Source organism: Diceros bicornis, chromosome X (assembly GCF_020826845.1).
Source record: "Diceros bicornis minor isolate mBicDic1 chromosome X, mDicBic1.mat.cur, whole genome shotgun sequence".
NCBI lineage: Eukaryota > Metazoa > Chordata > Mammalia > Perissodactyla > Rhinocerotidae > Diceros > Diceros bicornis.
The window spans coordinates 94,822,393-94,842,012 of NC_080781.1; the positions used below are offsets into that span (position 1 = coordinate 94,822,393).

At 40.6% G+C, this 19,620-nt stretch overlaps 1 protein-coding gene across 1 annotated transcript in view; it reads right to left on the minus strand.

Annotated features, from left to right (window-relative positions):
* Positions 1-3,291: 3,291 nt before the first annotated feature.
* Positions 3,292-19,620, minus strand: part of LOC131401249 (nuclear RNA export factor 2-like) — a 35,013-nt gene continuing 18,684 nt past the window's right edge. The window contains 2 exon segments of the mRNA XM_058536371.1: positions 3,292-3,343; positions 3,479-3,539. Of these exon segments, the coding sequence (XP_058392354.1) occupies positions 3,299-3,343; positions 3,479-3,539 (106 nt within the window). The 3' untranslated portion in view covers positions 3,292-3,298.

Consider the following 19,620-nt stretch of genomic DNA (forward strand, 5'->3'; position numbering starts at 1 on the left):
AAGGAATTGGGTCATGTGATTTTAGAACCTGACAAGTCCCAAATCTGCAGGGTATTCTGGCAGGCTGGAGCTGGAAACCTAGGGAAGACCTAGCTGCGGTTCAAGTCTGAAGGCCATTTGCTGGCAAAATTCTCTCTTCCTCTGAGGAGGTCAGTCTTTTTCCTATTTAGGCCTTCAACTGACTGGATGAGATGCACCCACATTATGAGTGTAATCCACTTTACTAAAGGCTACTGATTTAAATATTAACCTCATCCAAAAAATACCTTCACAGGAATATCCAGAAACATTGTTTCTTTGAACAAATATCTGGGTACCATGGTCTAGCCAAGTTAACACATAAAATTAACCATCACTCCTGGGATCCTGTTGCAACTGCAGAATTTTAGGCCCTGCCACAGACACTTGCTCTCCTCAACCCCCAGAAAGCATGCCCTTCTACCATTACTTCACCATCTTTCTTTGATGCAGCTTAGGGTGCTCAGAAAAACCAAACACCACTTCTCCTTGCTTTATTTTATTTTGGTGGAGGTGGAGGATAGTGTCTAACCTTGCATGACGTAGGTCTGAGGTTTATGCCCTTGGATATGGCCACTGAGGGGATGAAGTGTTCACATCCAACCACTGGCTTTCTTCAGCACAGGGGCTACAGGATGGGAGGATCCTAAGGAGCAGCGGCTGGAGGGAAATTCTGTGACCATTAAGTGAATGTAAAGCCTTATGAGCAGGCAAATAGCATAAATGGAATCCATATTTAGGAAGATAAGCAGCAATTATGCACCAGGGCTGGAGGTGGGAGCTACAGGCAGGGATCCCAGGGACAAGGGCAGCAGTTCAGAGACAAGTTCTGGGACAAAGTGTTGGGAATGGAGAGTACCACACAGGAGCCGGAGAGGTATTCTGAGGGAAGGCACGAGTTAGTTGAAGATGAGAGATGGAAAAGGGCATCCCCTGCAGTTCCTGCAGCTACTTCTGGGGCTCCTTCCCCACAGATGTGGGACCTGGTGGAGGACAGCAAGGGGTCCACTCCCCCCCAGCAGCCTTTGTAAGAAGTGCACCTTGTTGGGGATGTCCATGAACTTGATGCCTTTGTAGTTGATGGGCAGGAAGAGAAGTGACATACAGGAAATAATGCCTCTTCGTGAAGCTCATCCCACATGAATTCCACAGCTCCAGCCTCCCTGCCACCCTATCTGTGTGCCAGCAGGGTGTGCCAGTGCCCAGGGAAATGAACAGAGCAGCTGCTGCTGGACCCTCCTGGCTGGGACTCCTGTTTTCTCCCTCCCTTCCTTATCAGCCTTCCTAACTCACACTCCACACAATTAACACACAAATTAACAATGTCAAGAATAAAAGAAGGTCATTACTAGACATCCTACAAAAACTTAAGGCATAACAAGTGAATATTATAAAGTTTTGTGACAATACATTTGAAAACTAAAATGAAATGGATACAAAACTGTGTCTGCATTATGATTCTATTTATATCAAATGTGTGTAAACATTTATGTGTTCCTAAATGATGAAATTATTCCAAGTGACACTAAGAAACTGATATGCTTATTTCCATCCTCAGAAACAATGTATGAGAGTATCTGTTGCTCCCCAACTTCAGACATAATCTTGCAAAGCACACATTTTGCCTCAGCATTTATAGTTCCAAAAACCTGTCCTGTGAGACAGTTTGCACAGAGACCTGTGTATGAGGAGGAAGACAGCAGGGTTAGCATTTGCCCAGGTCATGGGACCAAGGGAATTGAGGGAATGGCAGGAGAATGAGTGACTGGAAGACCATGGCATCTGAGCTGGCTAGGGAAGGAGTCCAAGGATGTGGAAGCCTGATGATGTGCAGAGAGGAAGTAGAGGGGCCATGTGATGGGTTCCATGGTCTCTGCCCATGAGGGAACTCAGATAGCTCAGAGAGCCAGACACTGCGACTGTTCACTGACATGTGACACTGCCTCTATTCCTCACAATGCAGCTGAGAGATGTGCACAGTGGTCTCTGTTCTCTAGGTGAGAAGGCTGAGACTAGTCTTTGATCATTGAGGTACTACGCGGAATAACATGGAATTATTCCTTACATAATGGCAATTATCCCTTAGTTCATATTTTTAAGACATGCACATGCCAATATATGGATCCCTCATGTAAATATACATAAAGAAAGGAAAAGTGGCAAGTAGTAGGAAATAACACATACGAGACCCCACAATAGAGACATAATTTGCAAACAGGTGGTACCTCACCTATGTCATCATTTATAGGATTGTAAGTTGAAATTTGGTACTACTATTGTTTTACTTTCAAAAATTATGCCTGCTTGTCATCGGAAGTGCAAACATCACAGAGTGTGGAAAATAAATTATGCAGGTGTGCGTTTCGACTCTTGCCTGCAATTCTGAACTACTAATTGCCAGTTGATGAGAAGGATCCCACAGAACTGACCAGAATGTGAGATCAGGTGCCACTGTGGTTTGTGTGGAAGTGAAAATAAGGGACTGCACCCCCTCCAGCACATGGACATGGAGCACCCGGTGTCAGCTCTCTAAGAAAGGCACTGGGCAGACAGGCTGGCTCTCCCTCCCTCTCAGGCACTAAAGCGAGATCCCTCCCACAAGGCACCTTCAGAAACGAGGAGGAGGCAGCACAGTGGATGGATGAGAAGACAGATGGAAGCATGGTGAGAGCTGTGCAAATCATGAAATTGTTCACGGTGTGGTCTTTGAAAACATTCAAATGACTGGGTATAAGAAGTGAAATATGTGAGTCCTCACCTTCCTTCCTTCCACAGCCCTCACCAGCCAGTAGGCATCCCTTGCAAAGCCCCTTTGTGCCAGGTCACACGCCTGCTTCTGAGGGCCTCCAGGTAGAGCATCGGGCTGAGTCACACTGATTCCAGAGGCCAATCCCTGGAAGCAGCACGTATCCCTTCTCATAGGATTTACTGACAAACCACCTATGGAGTCAAGCCTGATGTATCTGCTAGGGACTGCCAGGGTGAAAGGAGGGCAGGAGGAGAGGGCAGGGCCTTTCAGTCCTGGACCCATTGCCTCATGGTTGGGGCAGGGGAAGAGCGATCCAGGACACACAACATACAATGTGCAACATCACTATTTATTATGAAAATACACAGAACAACTGACCCTTCAGGTTGTTATGTTACCTGGCCTACGAGTTAACTTTGGGGTCTTGGTCAGCCAGGCCTCCAACCCCAGTCATGGGCATGGCCTTAGGATGGACAAAAGAGAAACAAGGATGATGTGGATGAAGACAAAGACTACATCCAACGGCTCCTTTTAGGGGATTTCTTTGAAGGCCTCCTCTGGGATCTTGCCCTCAGTCTGGAGGGAAGGAGTCGGGATGTCAGAAGAGCCGGCTCCCTGAGTTTCATTCCCAGGCCACCTGCCTCCACCTTCCTGGCCTTTCTGAAGGCCCAGAAATGGCCTTCTTGAACCCACTTGATTCCCAGACCTCACCTTGAGCATAGTGAAGACCTGACCAGCTCTGGTGTAGTTCCACTCATTGTCCTGAAGGCACCTGGAGTGGGAGAAGAACAGGTGATCTCCATTAGTACCGCAGTACAGACACGCTGACCATGCAATGCCGCCACTAAATCTATGCCACATATTTGCTGGGACACATGTACCAGAATGAGCACTGTGTAGTGACGAAGAAAGATCTAGTGAAAACCAAAATGTCTATCACTAGCATTCACGCCCACCAGAATGCATAACCGAGTAATAGAGCTGTTCAGAAGAACAAGGGAGCTTAATATATATTGATAAAGAAAGATGTTGAAGAAACTAACAAATGAAAATTTTAAAAATACAAGCTTCCAATCGTTGTTTATTGAGATATAATGCACATACCATTTTCAAGTGTACAATTCAGTGCCTTTTAGTATATTCACAAGATTGTGCAACCATCACAACTATCTAATTCCAAAATAATTTTATCACCTCAAAAAGAAACTCCTTAACCATTAGAGATCACTCACTATTCCTCCCCTCACCCCAGACCCTGGTAACCACTCATCTGCTGTTGGTCTCTGTGGATTTGCCTATCTTGGACATTATATATAAATGGAATCACATAATGTGCGACCTTTTGTGACTGGCTCCTTTCACTTAGCATGATTTCAAGGTTCATCCATGCCATGGCATATATCAGAACTGTATTCTCTTTTATAACTGAATAATATTCTACTATATGGATGTACCAGATTTATTTATCTGTTCATCAGCTAAAGGACATTTGACTTGTTTCCACTTTGTGGCCGTTGTGAATAATGCTGCTATGAACATTCCTGTACAAGTTTTAGAGTGAACACATGTAGTAATTTCTCCTGGTAGAAACTTAGGAGTGGGATTACTGGGTCATATGGTAACTCCACATTTAACATTTTGAGGAACTGACAAAATGTTTTCCCCAACCACTGCTCTATTTTATATTCCCACCAGTGATACATGAGAATTCCAGTTTCTCCACATCCTCACCAACACTTGTTCTCATTGGTTTTATTGATTAAAGCCATCCTAGTGAGTGTGAAGTGGTAACTCATTGTGGTTTTAATTTGCATTTCCTTAATGACTAATGATGGTTAAGAAGTTTTTCATGCGCTCCTTGGCCACTTGTATAGCTTCCTTGGAGAAATGTCTATTCAGATCTTCTCCATTATTTTTATTGAGGTAACAATGATTTATAATGTCGTATAAATTTCAGGTGTACATCATTATATTTTGCCTTCTCTAGAGACTACATCGTGTTCTCCACCGAAAGTCTAGTTTCTATCTGTCACTGTACACTTACGCCCCTTTACCACTTCTGCCCTCCCCCCACCTCCCCTTTCCCCCGGTAACCACCAATCTGTTCTCTGCATCTATGTGTTTGTTTGTTTATCTTCCACATGAGTGAAATCATATGGTATTTGTCTTTCTCTGTCTGACTTATTTTGCTTAGCATAACATCCTCAAGATCCATCCCTGTTGTTGTGAATGGTGACATTTAATCTTTTTTTTTATGGCTGAGTAGTATTCCATTGTATATATATACACACCACATCTTCTTTATCCTTTTACCCATTGATGGGCACTTAGGTTGTTTCCAAGCCTTGGCTATTGTGAATAATGCTGCAATAAACATAGGGGTGCGAATATCTTTTCAATTTGGTGTCTCTGTGTTCTTTGGATAAATACCCAGAAGTGGACTAGCTGGGTCATATGGTAGTTCTATTTTTAATTTTTTGAGGACTCTCCATACTGTTTTCCATAGTGGCAGCACCAGTTTACATTCCCACCAGCAGTGTACAAGGGTTCCCTTTTCTCTGCATCCTCTCCAACACTTGTTATTTCCTGTCTTTTTAATAACAGCCATTCTGACGGGTGCGAAGTGATATCTCATTGTGGTTTTGCTTGCGTTTCCCTAATAATTAGTGATGTTGAATATCTTTTCATGTGCCTGTTGGCCATCTGTATATCTTCTTTGGAAAAATGTTCAGATCCTCTGCCCATTCTTTAATCGAGTTGTTTTTTTTTTTTTTTTGCTGTTGAGTTGTATGAGTTCTTTATATAGTTTGGGTATTAACCTCTTCTTGGATATATGATTTGCAAATATCTTCTCCCAATCGGTAGGTTGTCTTTTTGTTTTGTTGATGGTTTCCTTTGCTGTGCAGAAGCTTTTTAGTTTGATATAGTCCCATTAGTTTATTTTTTCTTTTGTTTTCCTTCCCTGAGAAGACATATTCAAAAGATACTGATAGGACTGAGGTTGAAGAGCATATTGCCTGTGTTTTCTTCTAGAAGGTTTATGGTTTCAGATCTTACATTCAAGTGTTTAATCCATTTCAAGTTAATTTTTGTGCCTGGTGTAAGATAATGGTCTAATTTCATTCTTTTGCATGTGGCTGTCCGGTTTTCCCAACACCATTTATTGAAGAGACTTTCCTTTCTCCATTGTATGTTGTTATGAGAAGTTTGGGGATTTGATCGGAGACGTAAAAGAAACTTTTTACTCCAAACAAATGGACTGAAGGTATATTTTATTATATAGAGGACGGTAAAGGCAATAGTCCACAAACAGGTCCGAATAGGTCAAATAATAAGAGGGAAAAACACCAGCTCGATTGGAAAGGGAAATACCAAATCCGCTGAGATAGCGGCAGATTTGAATAGGTCATATAATAAGAGGGAAAAACATCAGATTGCTTGGAAAGGGAAACACCAGATCGACTGAAGGAAAATCACACAAATTAACCAGAAAGAGAAACACCAGGTTGACCGAAAAGAGAATACATTAGATTAATTACTTTACAATAAATTAATTACTCATAATAAATTAATTACTCACAGCATCCACGCCCCATTGCTGGGAGAGTCCTGTCAATCGACACGGCCGGGCGGGGATCACACGTCCTGCGCAAGGTGTCCCTTCCACAGGTGGAACTCTTACTGGGTCTCAGTCTCCAGCAGTTTTTTATAGCATCAATAATTTTCAGAGTAAGCAGTTACAGAGCTTTTTTCAGAGCAAGCATCCAGTGTTTCCATGCACAAATGGTTATCAGTGGCGTGTGTGTACTGAGCCCCCTGGCTATTGTCCCAGCCCAGTTGTTGTGTACGTGCATTGTTTATCCTGCTTATCGTCCCAGCCCGGCACAGATGGCCAGTCTGCCCCAGCCTGCGGCACCTTTAAGGGCCTTGAAATTTTTACACATTGCAACTATCTCCATAGGAGAAGGGCCAGTTTCCACCACGCAGAAAGCAGCTTTTATATATATTTTTTGTGCTGGTGGCTGTAGGTCAATGGAGTGGCCAAACACGGCTGTACTCATGTCATGACATTTTTGGCCGTAGCCATTTTTATTAACCATAAGACACCACATGCACAGACAATGAACTTTGTACACAAGTATATAAGGCACATCCAAGAACCAAAAATCCAATGACTACAATAATTATAAAACTATCTCGCAATAAAGGACCTAAACCCCAAGGTAACTAATCAAATAATCTCTTAGAATATGAAATATTATTAACTCGATCTTGCAAGTCATGTACAGCATCAAAGATAACATTAGTTTGATCTGATATATTGAAACAGTATATATCCGGTATTTTAGTACAAGGTGTTTGATGAAGAAGAAACAAATAGCCTAAAGCAGCTCGTTGTATAAGAGTCTCTCTATGCAGTTTTTGTAATTCCTGAGATATAGCTAAGAAGGCTCTAACAGTATCATTCATTACATGTGTCAACAAGCAGGAAAGGTGTTTAATTTGACCATGGGTGTCTACAATCAAGCCAGGATCAGGTAGTAGGAGGGCGGCAAGCGTTGCCACAGTAGAGATGGGAAGAAGGTTAACATGAGGGTCACAATCTCTAGTGAGTGCTCGTCTTACTCAGGAATTCTTGGTAGGGAAAGCAGCTATAAGAGGGACTATTGGGCCAATACCACATGTAACAGATGTGTCGGTTGGAATGTGTGAGTATGTAGTATTATCACATAACCAGAAATATCCAGCAGGTAGTCGTGAGGGAGTAGGAATACTAACAGGGATAGTCTTATTACAATAGAATGGAATATATGTACAATTAATACAATAACACGTGGTAGAAGTCACTCCTGATATAGGCATAGATACTAAAGAACAAGGAATAGTGACTTGAACATGTGATACATTAGATAAGGTAAGACCTAGGCCTAAGAAATTAGCTTGTAGAAGTCCGGAAGGATTATTACTGTTTCTAAGACAAAAAGCAGTTTCATTAAGAACTGTATGAGCTAAATGTAACCACAGATTAGTGCTTTTAAGAGGAGTAGTGGCATTAGGAAGGATGTTAACAAATCGAGTTTTTTTAAGAAGCGGGGAATCTAGATTCCCCTTTTTCCATTTAATACAAGAATACCAACCCCCATCACGGAGGGTAGCAGAAGGCAGGGCAATAGAGAAATTGTAACTAGTTTTGTGTGATTGATCAGATATAGGCTTATACCGAGAAGTTGCTTGATGTTTCTCAGACCAAATTTTTCGGCCATTTATAGTGCAGGTTATAGGTCCCACTGGTGTAGAGCAGTTGGTCCAGCAGTGCAGGGTCCAAGGTTGTCCTACGGAGACATTAGTTGGTATGGAGGTCTGCAGCAGACATGGAAGTGCAGCATAGCATAACGAACACAGCAGGAATATTTATTCACGCAAAGAGACAGAATTTTTAGGAACATGATATAATTGTTTATTTTTTGGATACATAACTATGAGTGTTGCAGTGGATTCTTGGGCCACTACTTTTGCGGCGGGGAGCCGCATTGGGTGGATGTGTCACTCACACCTTTGCTCCAGGTTTCCATCCACCTGTAGACCCAAATCCTTGCATTTCTCTTTTAGTTAATTCACTTGGAGATTGTCCTTGTGACACACTTGGAGTCAGGAGGGGAAGCACTAATAATTGTCCCACTCATTCCCCAGACTCCATAGTTAGTACTGTGTCACTACCATTATATAATATAAATTTTATTTTTTCTTCGTAATCTGGATTAATGACTCCTCCTAGTACATTAATACCTTTTGCTGCTAATCCAGAGCGTCCTTTTAACAAACCAAAAGTGTTTTTGGAAAATTGTACCCCTATCCCAGTAGGGACTATAGACTGCTCCTTAGGGGGCAATTGAATGGAATAAACAGTAGATAAATCCAATCCAGCTGCTTCGGCCATGGCACGAAAAGGTGGTTTAGCGGATTGAGTCAATGGCCAATATATTAAGGTCATAAGCTCATGGGGTGGCGGCTGCCACTTTTGTAATCTTTGCTGGTAATAACCTTGACAAAGGAGTCTCATTAGGGCCTAGTGGCCTGTTATTTAACATATTTAGAGCAGTACTTAGTTGGTTGTGCCACCCCTTTAATGAGCCTTGACCGAGTTTCCTCAATTGTTGTTTAAGTAATCTACTTATTCGTTTTATGAGGCCTGCAGCTTGGGGGTAATAAGGTATATGATAAGTCCATTTTATATGATTTTTCTTTGTATAAGTTTGAATTAACTTACTTGTAAAGTGGGAACCGTGGTCACTCTGAATCCGCCTTGGTGTTTCATAATATAACTTAATTGTATCTAATAATTTTATGGCACTCCTTTGGGTGGCTACTTTAGCCGGCATAGCCAATAAATAAACAGAATATGTATCAACAGCAGTGCAAGCATAAGTATATCCACAAGAATTTGGCAAGGGTCCAATAAAATCTATTTGTCAGGTATGGGCAGGAAATAATCCCTTTTGGATATGACCTTGGTAGGGGTGTGGAACTCTCAGTTTGTTTAACTGTTGGCATAACTGACATTGTTGTATTGCAGTGGCAATATCATCATGGGTGACAAGGATTCCCCTTTGTTGTGCCCAGCTGTATGAAGCTTGTTTTCCCAAGTGTCTACTCTTCTCGTGGACCCATCGTGCTAAACCTGGATTGTGCGTTGCACGAATCTGCACCAGCTGATTAGCATGAGAATTATGCTTTCGTTTTGCAGAAATTAAAGAACTGTGAGTATCAACATGAAATATAGTAATAATTGTGTTTTGACACCATAACCATATGTCTTTTCATAAATTTTTCCTTTTTTTTTTATTATTAATTTTTCAGTCATGTTTTTTTTTTTTTTTTTTTTTTTTTTTTTTTTTTTTTACATTTTTATTGATATTTTAATGGTTTCTAACATTGTGAGATTTTGGGTTGTACATTTTTGTTTGTCCTTCACCCCATATATGACTCCCTTCACCCCTTGTGCCCACCCCCCACCCCCACTTCCCGGGTAACCACAGTCCAGTTTTCTCTGTCCATGTGTTGGTTTATATTCCACATATGAGTGAGATCATACAGTGTTTGTCTTTCTCTTTCTGGCTTATTTCACTTAACATAATACGCTCCAGGCCCATCCATGTTGTTGCAAATGGGACGATTTTGTCTTTTTTTATGGCTGAGTAGTATTCCATTGTATATATATACCACATTTTCTTAATCCAATCGTCAGTCGAGGGATACTTAGGTTGCTTCCACTTCTTGGCTATGGTGAATAATGCTGCAATGAACATAGGGGTGCATAAGCCTCTTTGGATTGTTGATTTCAGGTGCGTTGGATAGATTCCCAGTAGTGGGATGGCTGGATCATAGGGCATCTCTATTTTTAATTCTTTGAGGAATCTCCATACCGTTTTCCATAGAGGCTGCACCAATTTGCATTCCCACCAGCTGTGTATGAGGGTTCCTGTTTCTCCACATCCTCTCCAACATTTGTTGTTTTTTGTCTTGGTGATTATAGCCATTCTAACGGGCGTGAGGTGGTATCTTAGTGTTGTTTTGATTTGCATTTCCCTGATGATTAGTGATGTTGAGCATCTTTTCATGTGCCTATTGGCCATCTGTATATCTTCCTTGGAGAAGTGTCTGTTCATTTCCTCTGCCCATTTTTTGATCGGGTTGTTTGTTTTTTTGTTGTTCAATTGTGTGAGTTCTTTATATATTATGGAGATCAACCCCTTGTCAGATGTATGTTTTGCAAATATTCTCTCCCAGCTGGTTGGTTGTTTGTTCATCTTGATTCTGATTTCATTTGTCTTATAAAAGCTCTTTAGTCTGATAAAGTCCCACTTGTTTATTTTTTCTTTAGTTTCCCTAGTCTGGGTAGGCATGTCATCCGAAAAGATTCCTTTAAACCCAATGTCAAATAGTGTGTTGCCTATATTTTCTTCTATGAGTTTTATAGTTTCAGGTCTCACCTTCAGGTCTTTGATCCATTTTGAGTTAATTTTTGTGTATGGCGATAGCACATGGTCCACTTTCATTCTTTTGCATGTGGATGTCCAGTTTTCCCAACACCATTTATTGAAGAGACTTTCCTTTCTCCATTGCATGTCCTTAGCACCTTTGTCGAAAATTAGCTGTCCGTATATGTGTGGTTTTATTTCTGGGCTTTCAATTCTGTTCCATTGATCTGTGTGTCTGTTTTTGTACCAGTACCATGCTGTTTTGATTACTATTGCTTTGTAGTATGTTTTGAAGTCAGGAATTGTGATGCCTCCTGCTTTGTTCTTTTTCTTTAGGATTTCTTTAGCTATTCGGGGTCTTTTGTTGCCCCATATAAATTTTAGTATTCTTTTTTCTATTTCTGTGAAGAATGTCATTGGGATTCTGATTGGGATTGCATTGAATCTGTAGATTGCTTTAGGTAATATAGACATTTTAACTATGTTTATTCTTCCAATCCACGTGCATGGGATATCTTTCCATTTCTTTATGTCATCGTGGATTTCCCTCAATAGTGTCTTGTAGTTCTCATTGTATAGGTCCTTCACCTCCTTGGTAAGATTTATTCCTAGGTATTTTATTCTTTTTGATGCAATTGTAAATGGTATTATCTTTTTGAGCTCTCTTTCTGTTAGTTCATTATTAGCATATAGAAATGCAACTGATTTTTGTAGATTGATTTTGTACCCTGCAACTTTGCTGTAGTTGTTGATTGTTTCTAACAGTTTTCCAACAGATTCTTTAGGGTTTTCTATATATACAATCATGTCATCTGCAAATAGTGAGAGTTTCACTTCTTCGTTACCTATTTGGATTCCTTTTATTCCTTTTTCTTGCCTAATTGCTCTGGCCAAAACCTCCAGTACTATGTTGAACAGGAGTGGTGAGAGTGGGCAGCCCTGCCTCGTTCCTGTTCTCAGAGGAATGGCTTTCAGTCTTTCCCCGTTGAGTATGATGTTAGCTGTGGGTTTGTCATATATGGCCTTTATTATGTTGAGGTACTTTCCTTCTATTCCCATTTTATTGAGAGTTTTTATCATAAATGGATGTTGTATCTTGTCAAATGCCTTCTCTGCGTCTATTGAGACGATCATGTGGTTTTTATTCTTTGTTTTGTTGATGTGATGTATCACGTTGATTGATTTGCGGATGTTGAACCATCCCTGCGTCTCTTGTATAAATCCCACTTGATCATGGTGTATGATCTTTTTAATATATTGTTGTATTCGGTTTGCCAATATTTTGTTGAGGATTTTTGCATCAATGTTCATCAGCGATATTGGCCTGTAATTTTCTTTCTTTGTATTGTCTTTGTCTGGTTTCGGTATCAGGGTGATGTTGGCCTCGTAGAATGATTCAGGAAGTGTTCCATCTTCCTCTATTTTTTGGAATAGTTTGAGGAGGATGGGTATTAAATCTTCTTTGAATGTTTGGTAAAATTCACTGGAGAAGCCATCTGGTCCTGGACTTTTATTTTTTGGGAGGTTTTTGATTACTATTTCAATCTCTTTACTTGTGATTGGTCTATTCAGATTCTCCATTTCTTCTTGGTTCAATTTTGGGAGGTTGTATAAGTCTAAGAATTTATCCATTTCTTCTAGATTGTCCAATTTGTTGGCATATAATTTCTCATAGTATTCTCTTATAATCCTCTGTATTTCCATGGTATCCGTTGTAATTTCTCCTCTTTCATTTCTAATTTTATTTACTTGAGCCTTTTCTCTTTTTTTCTTAGTTAGCCTGGCTAAGGGTTTGTCTATTTTGTTTATCTTCTCGAAGAACCAACTCTTTGTTTCATTAATCCTTTCTACTGTTTTTTTGGTCTCAATATCATTTATTTCTGCTCTGATTTTTATTATTTCTCTCCTTCTGCTGGCTTTGGGCTTTGTTTGTTCTTCTTTTTCTAGTTCTGTTAGGTGTAATTTAAGGTTGCCTATTAGGGCTTTTTCTTGTTTGTTAAGGTGGGCTTGTATCGCTATGAGTTTCCCTCTCAGGACCGCTTTTGCTGCGTCCCATATGGTTTGATATGGCATGTTATCATTTTCGTTTGTTTCCAGATAGTTTTTGATTTCTCCTTTAATTTCATCAATGATCCATTGGTTGTTCAGTAGCATGTTGTTTAATCTCCACATTTTTGTCACTTTCCCAGTTTTTTTTCCCTGGTTCATTTCCAGTTTCATAGCCTTATGGTCTGAAAAGATGCTTGTTATGATTTCAATCCTCTTAAATTTATTGAGGCTTGCTTTGTTTCCCAACATATGGTCTATCCTAGAGAATGTTCCATGCGCGCTTGAGAAGAATGTGTAGTCAGCTGTTTTTGGGTGGAGTGCTCTGTATATGTCTACTAGGTCCATCTCGTCCAGTTTTTCATTTAAGTCTAATATTTCTTTATTAACTTTTTGTCTGGATGATCTATCCATTGCTGTAAGTGGGGTGTTAAGATCCCCTACTATTATTGTGTTGTTGTTGATTTCTCCTTTTAGGTTTGTTAATAGTTGTTTTATGTACATTGGTGCTCCTATGTTGGGTGCATATATATTTATAAGTGATATGTCTTCTTGATGGAGTGTCCCTTTTATCATTATATATTTCCCTTCTTTGTCTTTCTTAACCTGTTTTATCTTGAAGTCTACTTTGTCTGATATGAGTATGGCAACACCTGCTTTCTTTTGTTTGCCATTAGCTTGGAGTATTGTCTTCCATCCTTTCACTCTGAGCCTGTGCTTGTCTTTAGTGCTAAGATGTGTTTCCTGAAGGCAGCATATTGTTGGGTCTTGCTTTTTAATCCATCCTGCCACTCTGTATCTTTTGATTGGAGAGTTCAATCCATTTACATTTAGGGTAATTATTGAAATATGAGGGTTGAATGTTGCTGATTTGTCACTTATTTTCTGGTTCTTTTGCATTTCCTTTGTTTCTTGTCCCATTTGTTTTGGACTGCCAATTCAGTTTGGTTGTTCTGTCTTATGATTCTTCTAGTTTTCTCTTTGTTTATCATATGTGGTTTTAATTTGATTATTTGTTTAGTGGTTACCTTGAGGTTTGGGCAAAAAATCTTCTGTATGAGATAGTCCATTATCTGATAGCCTCCTATTTCCTTATACTAAGTCAATTCAGTCACTTTCCTCTTCCCCTTCTAAGTTGCTCTTGTTATACCTTATTCTATCTTGTGTTGTGGCTGTGTGTTTACAGTGATGAGGTTAAATTTATTTTTGGTGAATTTCTTCCTTTGATCTTTGAGTTTAGTATTTAAGTGGTTGCTAACCTATTCCGGTAAAGATCTACTATTTCTCTGATTTTGTCTGCCTACTTTTCTCCTTACTCCAAGCTTTGTGTTCCCTTTCTCTTCTTGTTTTCAGGCCTGAGGGCCTTCTTGAGTATTTCTTGTAGTGGCGGTCTCGTGGCCATGAACTCCCTTAGCTTTTGTTTATCTGGGAGAGTTACTATTTCTCCATCATATTTGAAGGATATTTTTGCTGGATAGAGTATTCTTGGCTGAAAGTTTTTGTCTTTTAGTATTTTGAATATATCATTCCAGTCTCTTCTAGCCTGAAAAGTTTCTGTTGAGAAATCCGCTGAGAGCCTGATGGGAGTTCCTTTGTACGTTATTTTTTGTTTTTGTCTAGCTGCCCTTAATATTGTTTCTTTGTCGTTGACCCTGGCTAGCCTTACCACTAGGTGTCGTGGTGAAGGCCTTTGTCTGTTAATATATATAGGGGTCCTGTTGGCTTCGCTTACTGGTATTTCCTGCTCCTTCCCCAGATTTGGGAAATTTTCAGCTATTATTTCCTTGAATAGGCTCTCTGTTCCTCTTTCCCTCTCCTCTCCCTCAGGAATACCTATAATTCTTATGTTACATTTTCTAATAGAGTCCGATATTTCTCGGAGTCTTTCTTCATTTCTTTTTAGTCTTAGTTCTCTCTCTTCTTCCATCTGGAGTATATCTGTATTCCTATCCTCTAAAGTACTAATTCTTTCCTCCATATTGTCAGCTCTGTTCTTTAAAGATTCCAGATTCTCCTTTATCTCCTCCATTGTGTTCTTCATCTCCATCAGCCCTGATAGGTTTTTCTTTATGATTTCAATCTCTTTTGTGAAGAAACTCCTAATCTCATTGAATTGTTTGTCTGTGTTGTCTCGTATTTCGTTGAGTGTTTTTATGATAGCTATTTTGAAATCTCTGTCATTTAGTTTATGGATTTCTGTGTCTTCGGGGTTGATTTCTGGTTGCTTGTCATTTTGTTTCTGGTCTGGTGATTTCATATATTTTTGCATTGTGGTTCCTGTGTTGGTTTTGGTTTTCCTCATCCTGGAAGTCTCTGGTTGCACTTTCCACCTGCCGCCACTGTGTGGTGGTGAAGGGCTGTGTAGTCTAAGCCCCCTGCGCTCTGCCCCAGTTTTTCTGCTGCGATCCGCGGTTTTGTTTTGTTTCTTTTCCCCACTGCGATCCACGGGTCCAGTCCAATTTATTCAGGTCTGCCTCGGACCGCTAGATCTGGTCGAGCTGCAGACTCCGGGTTGTGGGGAGGGGGGAGCTCTCTCTTTTGCCCTCTGGGTCCCTGACGTGGGAGGCTTCTCGTTTGCCCCTCTTTATCCGCTCTCTGGGTTGCTCAGATGTTGATGGTAGCCCTGTGGCTCCTCTGAGCCCTCTGTGCGGGAGTTTCCCACTGGCTGAGAGCGCCCGAAGAGCTGCAGTTTCCCGCCGAGGGCCGCCCCTCCCCCCTCTCTGGGAGCCGCGCGGACCGGATCGCTGATCTGATGGGGAGGGAGCGGAGTTCTCCTTACCTCTCCCCACTTCCTCCGGGGGCCCAGCACGTTCCGCTCTCAGATGTGCGGCAGTGTGGATCCCTCCGCTCCAGCTTTTGACTGTCTGGGATTCCGTTGTTTGTCTGTGGCTGTTACTTTTGTTGTATTTTGTGGGGGAAGAATTCACGGGAAAGCTCACTCCGCCATGATGCTGACGTCACTCTCCTCAGTCATGTTTTTTTTATTGTGACATCCACGTTGCCAAACCTTGTGCCACTGCCCATGAATCAGTATACATATGACATTGTTGGCTCTGTTCTTGTTGAAGTGTCTGATACACTGCATAAAGTTTAGCATATTGGCTACTCATATTATCTCCGGTGGTGACAACTGTTTGTTGGGTGGATGGGTTATAGGCAACTGCTTTCCATTTCCGTGAGCCCGATATCATTTTGGCAGAACCATCTGTAAACCAGGTATGTTTTTGCTGTTTTTTAGTCAATTGATCATATGAGACACCCCATTTAACAGGAGATTCTGTTATATCAGTCTTAGGTGACATAGTTGGGTCACTGTTATATTGAGATACTTGTTTATGTAATAGAGACAACCCCTTTGGGCCAGGTTTGGCCTGATCCTGAATATACCATTTTCATTTGATGATGTTAAATTCTTGTGCATGCCCAATTTTATGAGTAACAGGCGTGTTATGAATCCATTGCATAATGGGTATTTGGGGTCGCATAATTACCTCACGTCCCAGGGTAAGGCTTTTTGAGTCTATAGCCCAATAGCAGGCTAACAACTGTTTTTCAAAAGGACTATATCTTTCACTGGAACAAGGAAGCTTGCGACTCCAAAATCCCAGAGGATAACGTCGGGCACCTTGTTTTTGCCATAAACTCCAGTTGGCATATTGATCAATGACATCTACCTGTAATTTAATGGGTCCCTGTTTCATTGGCCATAGATTTAAAGCAGTCTGAATAGCATGCTTGGCTGCTTTAAAAGCTTTTTTTTTTGTTTTATTCCCCATTTAAATTTATATTTTTTCCTGGTGACTTTGTATAAAGGTGTAAGGAGCCGACTTAAATGTGGAATATGTGCCCTCCAAAATCCAAATAAACCAATAAATTTTTGTGCTTCCTTTTTGTTACGAGATGCTGCAAAATCCAATATCTTTTGTCTAGCTTTGGGTAAAATTTTTTGTTTTCCATTATTCCAAAGTATTTCCAAAAATTTAACACTTGAACTTAGGCCCTGAATTTTAGCTGGATTAGTTTTCCATCCATCCTCCTCAAGTGTGTCTATTACTTTTTTTAACTGTTGTTGTACCTTTTTTTCTTCATTTTCTTGGATCATAATATCATCTATATAATGTACTATTTGGACATCATCAGGAGCAGGTACCTTTGCCAAGGTTTCAGCAACCTGTCGATGGCAGATAGTGGGACTATGCACATATCCCTGAGGAAGTCTAGTAAAGGTATATTGTTGTCCCAGCCACGTGAAAGCAAACTGTTCTTGGATACTTTCAGATATAAGTATGGTGAAGAAGGCATTAGCCAAGTCTATAACAGCATACCAAGCGCCTGGATAACATTGCCCTTTTTCTATAAGAGTAATCAAGTCAGGGACAGCAGCTTGAATGGCCCGAGTCACTTTGTTTAGCTCTCTGTAATTTACAGTCATTTTCCATGTCCCATCACCTTTTTTAATAGGCCAGATAGGATTATTCCAGGCTGTAGTTACTCTGTGAAAGACTTTCACAGCTAAATAATCTATGGTCTCAGATATTTCTTGCTGTCCTCCAGGGATGCGATATTGTCTTTGATTGACTACTTGCATGGCAGGTGGAATTTTTACTTCATGATGCAAACATCCCACAATTACAGCATTAATATGTAAAGACAAAGCTCTGACAGCAAATTGGTATCGTCCATCAGCCAAATTTAATGTCAATCCTTTTAGAATATCAATCCCAATTATATATTTTGGTATGGGCGCCACGGTAGTTGCCCAATTTGGATAGAGAGATTAGTGGTGACTGCCTGGATTTTTTTCCTCCAAATCCAGTTATCAGAATTGATGTGCCCTTGAAACTTAGTTGGATTCCCATAGATAAGGGTGGCCTCTGCCCCTGTATCCACAAGTGCCTGCACGCTAGTTGTAGATCCATTCTTCCAAAATATTTTAATTTGTACATGTGGTCTAATATCTTTTCTTATAGTGGCACTAATCGATACAGAGGTTTGGCCTTCCCTTCAATCACATAAGTCAACAAGAAGAGGATCCGAGGGAGGAGGTGGTGTACTAGGTACAGTAGGCACTGGGTTGGAAGCATTCTCTATATTGTCCTTTTTATTTACTTGTTTTACATTTAGCCCTTTTTCTTTATATAGTTTCCATAATTCTTTAGTGTCAACTCCATCAATCTGATCTTTGGGTAGTCCTGCCCGGAGTAAGGCCAAAAACATATCACTTTGAGTAATTTTATCCTTTTTAAAGAATGTTTTTCTTTTTTCCCTTCCTGGAGAGTTTTCAGTTGTCTGCCAGTCTCCTAAGTCTCCCAGCTGTATAATCTTGTCTGCAAGTGTTGATATAGGGTTTTTAGTTTCATTCATGAGAAGGGTTGTAATTATTTGTTTGTATGCCGGAGGTGCAGTTTTTATCAACTTGCTTCGCACTGGACACTTAAAGTCATTTCATTTAAAGCTTCACCACACCCCAAAAACACAGCCCGTTTCATGGTTTCTTCTCTCATCTTTTGGACACAATCTTTTAAAGTATACCACGGTCTATTAGTGTCCGGCCACATATCATCCTTGGGGTATTTATCTTGAGCTCCTTTTACTGTAAGAGCCAATAAAGTTGTACCATCAGTGTCTTGTCCACAATCATTTGGGGGGTAAGCATTCATGCTCCAATATCTGAAAGCTCCCCGTATTACTGGATCATTGGACAAAATTACAAATTTGAAAGCATCTCCTGCATCCAGATTAATTCCTGTAGCGCCCATATCATATAGGCGAACAAACCAGGTTATAATGGCTTCTCCAGGCTTTTGTGTAGCCCAGGCTAAGATATCAGAAGTTTCCTGTTGGGTAAAACCCTCAATCACATCCTTCCTTACAGAATGATTACCATCCATTTCTATCCACCAATGGCGAAGAGGACGTGCCTCTGTGCGTTTGGGCGGTTTTTTCTCTTCCTCATAATCAGTTTTTTTAGAATCATCATCTCAGATATCACCATCCCATGTGTAAGGGTCCCATTTAGGGCCGGCCGATGTTATGGCCGTATGAACTTTTCGTTTATTTACCTTTCCTTTCCTCTTTCTATATTTATATTTGGCCACTCTTACAGAAGCCTTTTCTGCTATAGCTTGGTAGTTTCGAGCCTGATCTCCCAGTGCATGATATTGACATTGAATCATAGCCAATCGAGACTGCAAATCTGAAACTTCTTTCTCCAAGAGTACCTTTTCTCTCTGTATCTTATCCCTATCTTCTATAGCCCGACGATAAGCAGTCAACAAACACCAACCTCGCCATGTCAAAAAAGAAACATCATCTTTCTTTTTTCTTTCCACTGTCTGCAAAGCTTTGGTCACATCCAACGGTTTAAATCATCGCAGAAGAACATCCCAAGATTCACATAACCCTGACCTATGAGCCCACTCCCCAGCCAGAGTGCAAAAGGGAGGGTCCTCCCATCCTGGGATCTCTTCCACCTTGGCTTCAGTTACCTTTCGTTTGAATAGGAAAGGCATCTCCTTAATCGAACCCTGCTCGCTGCGCCAATTATGTTATGAGAGGTTCGGGGATTCGATCGGAGATGTAAAAGAAACTTTCCACTCCAAACAAATGGACTGAAGGTATATTTTATTATATAGAGGACAGTAAAGGTGATAGTCCGCAAACAGATCTGAATAGGTCAAATAATAAGAGGGAAAAACACCAGCTCGATCGGAAAGGGAAACACCAGATCGACTGAAGGGAAATGACACAAATCAACAGGAAAGAGAAACACCTGGTTGACCGAAAAGAGAACACATCAGATCAATCACTTCACAATAAATCAATGAC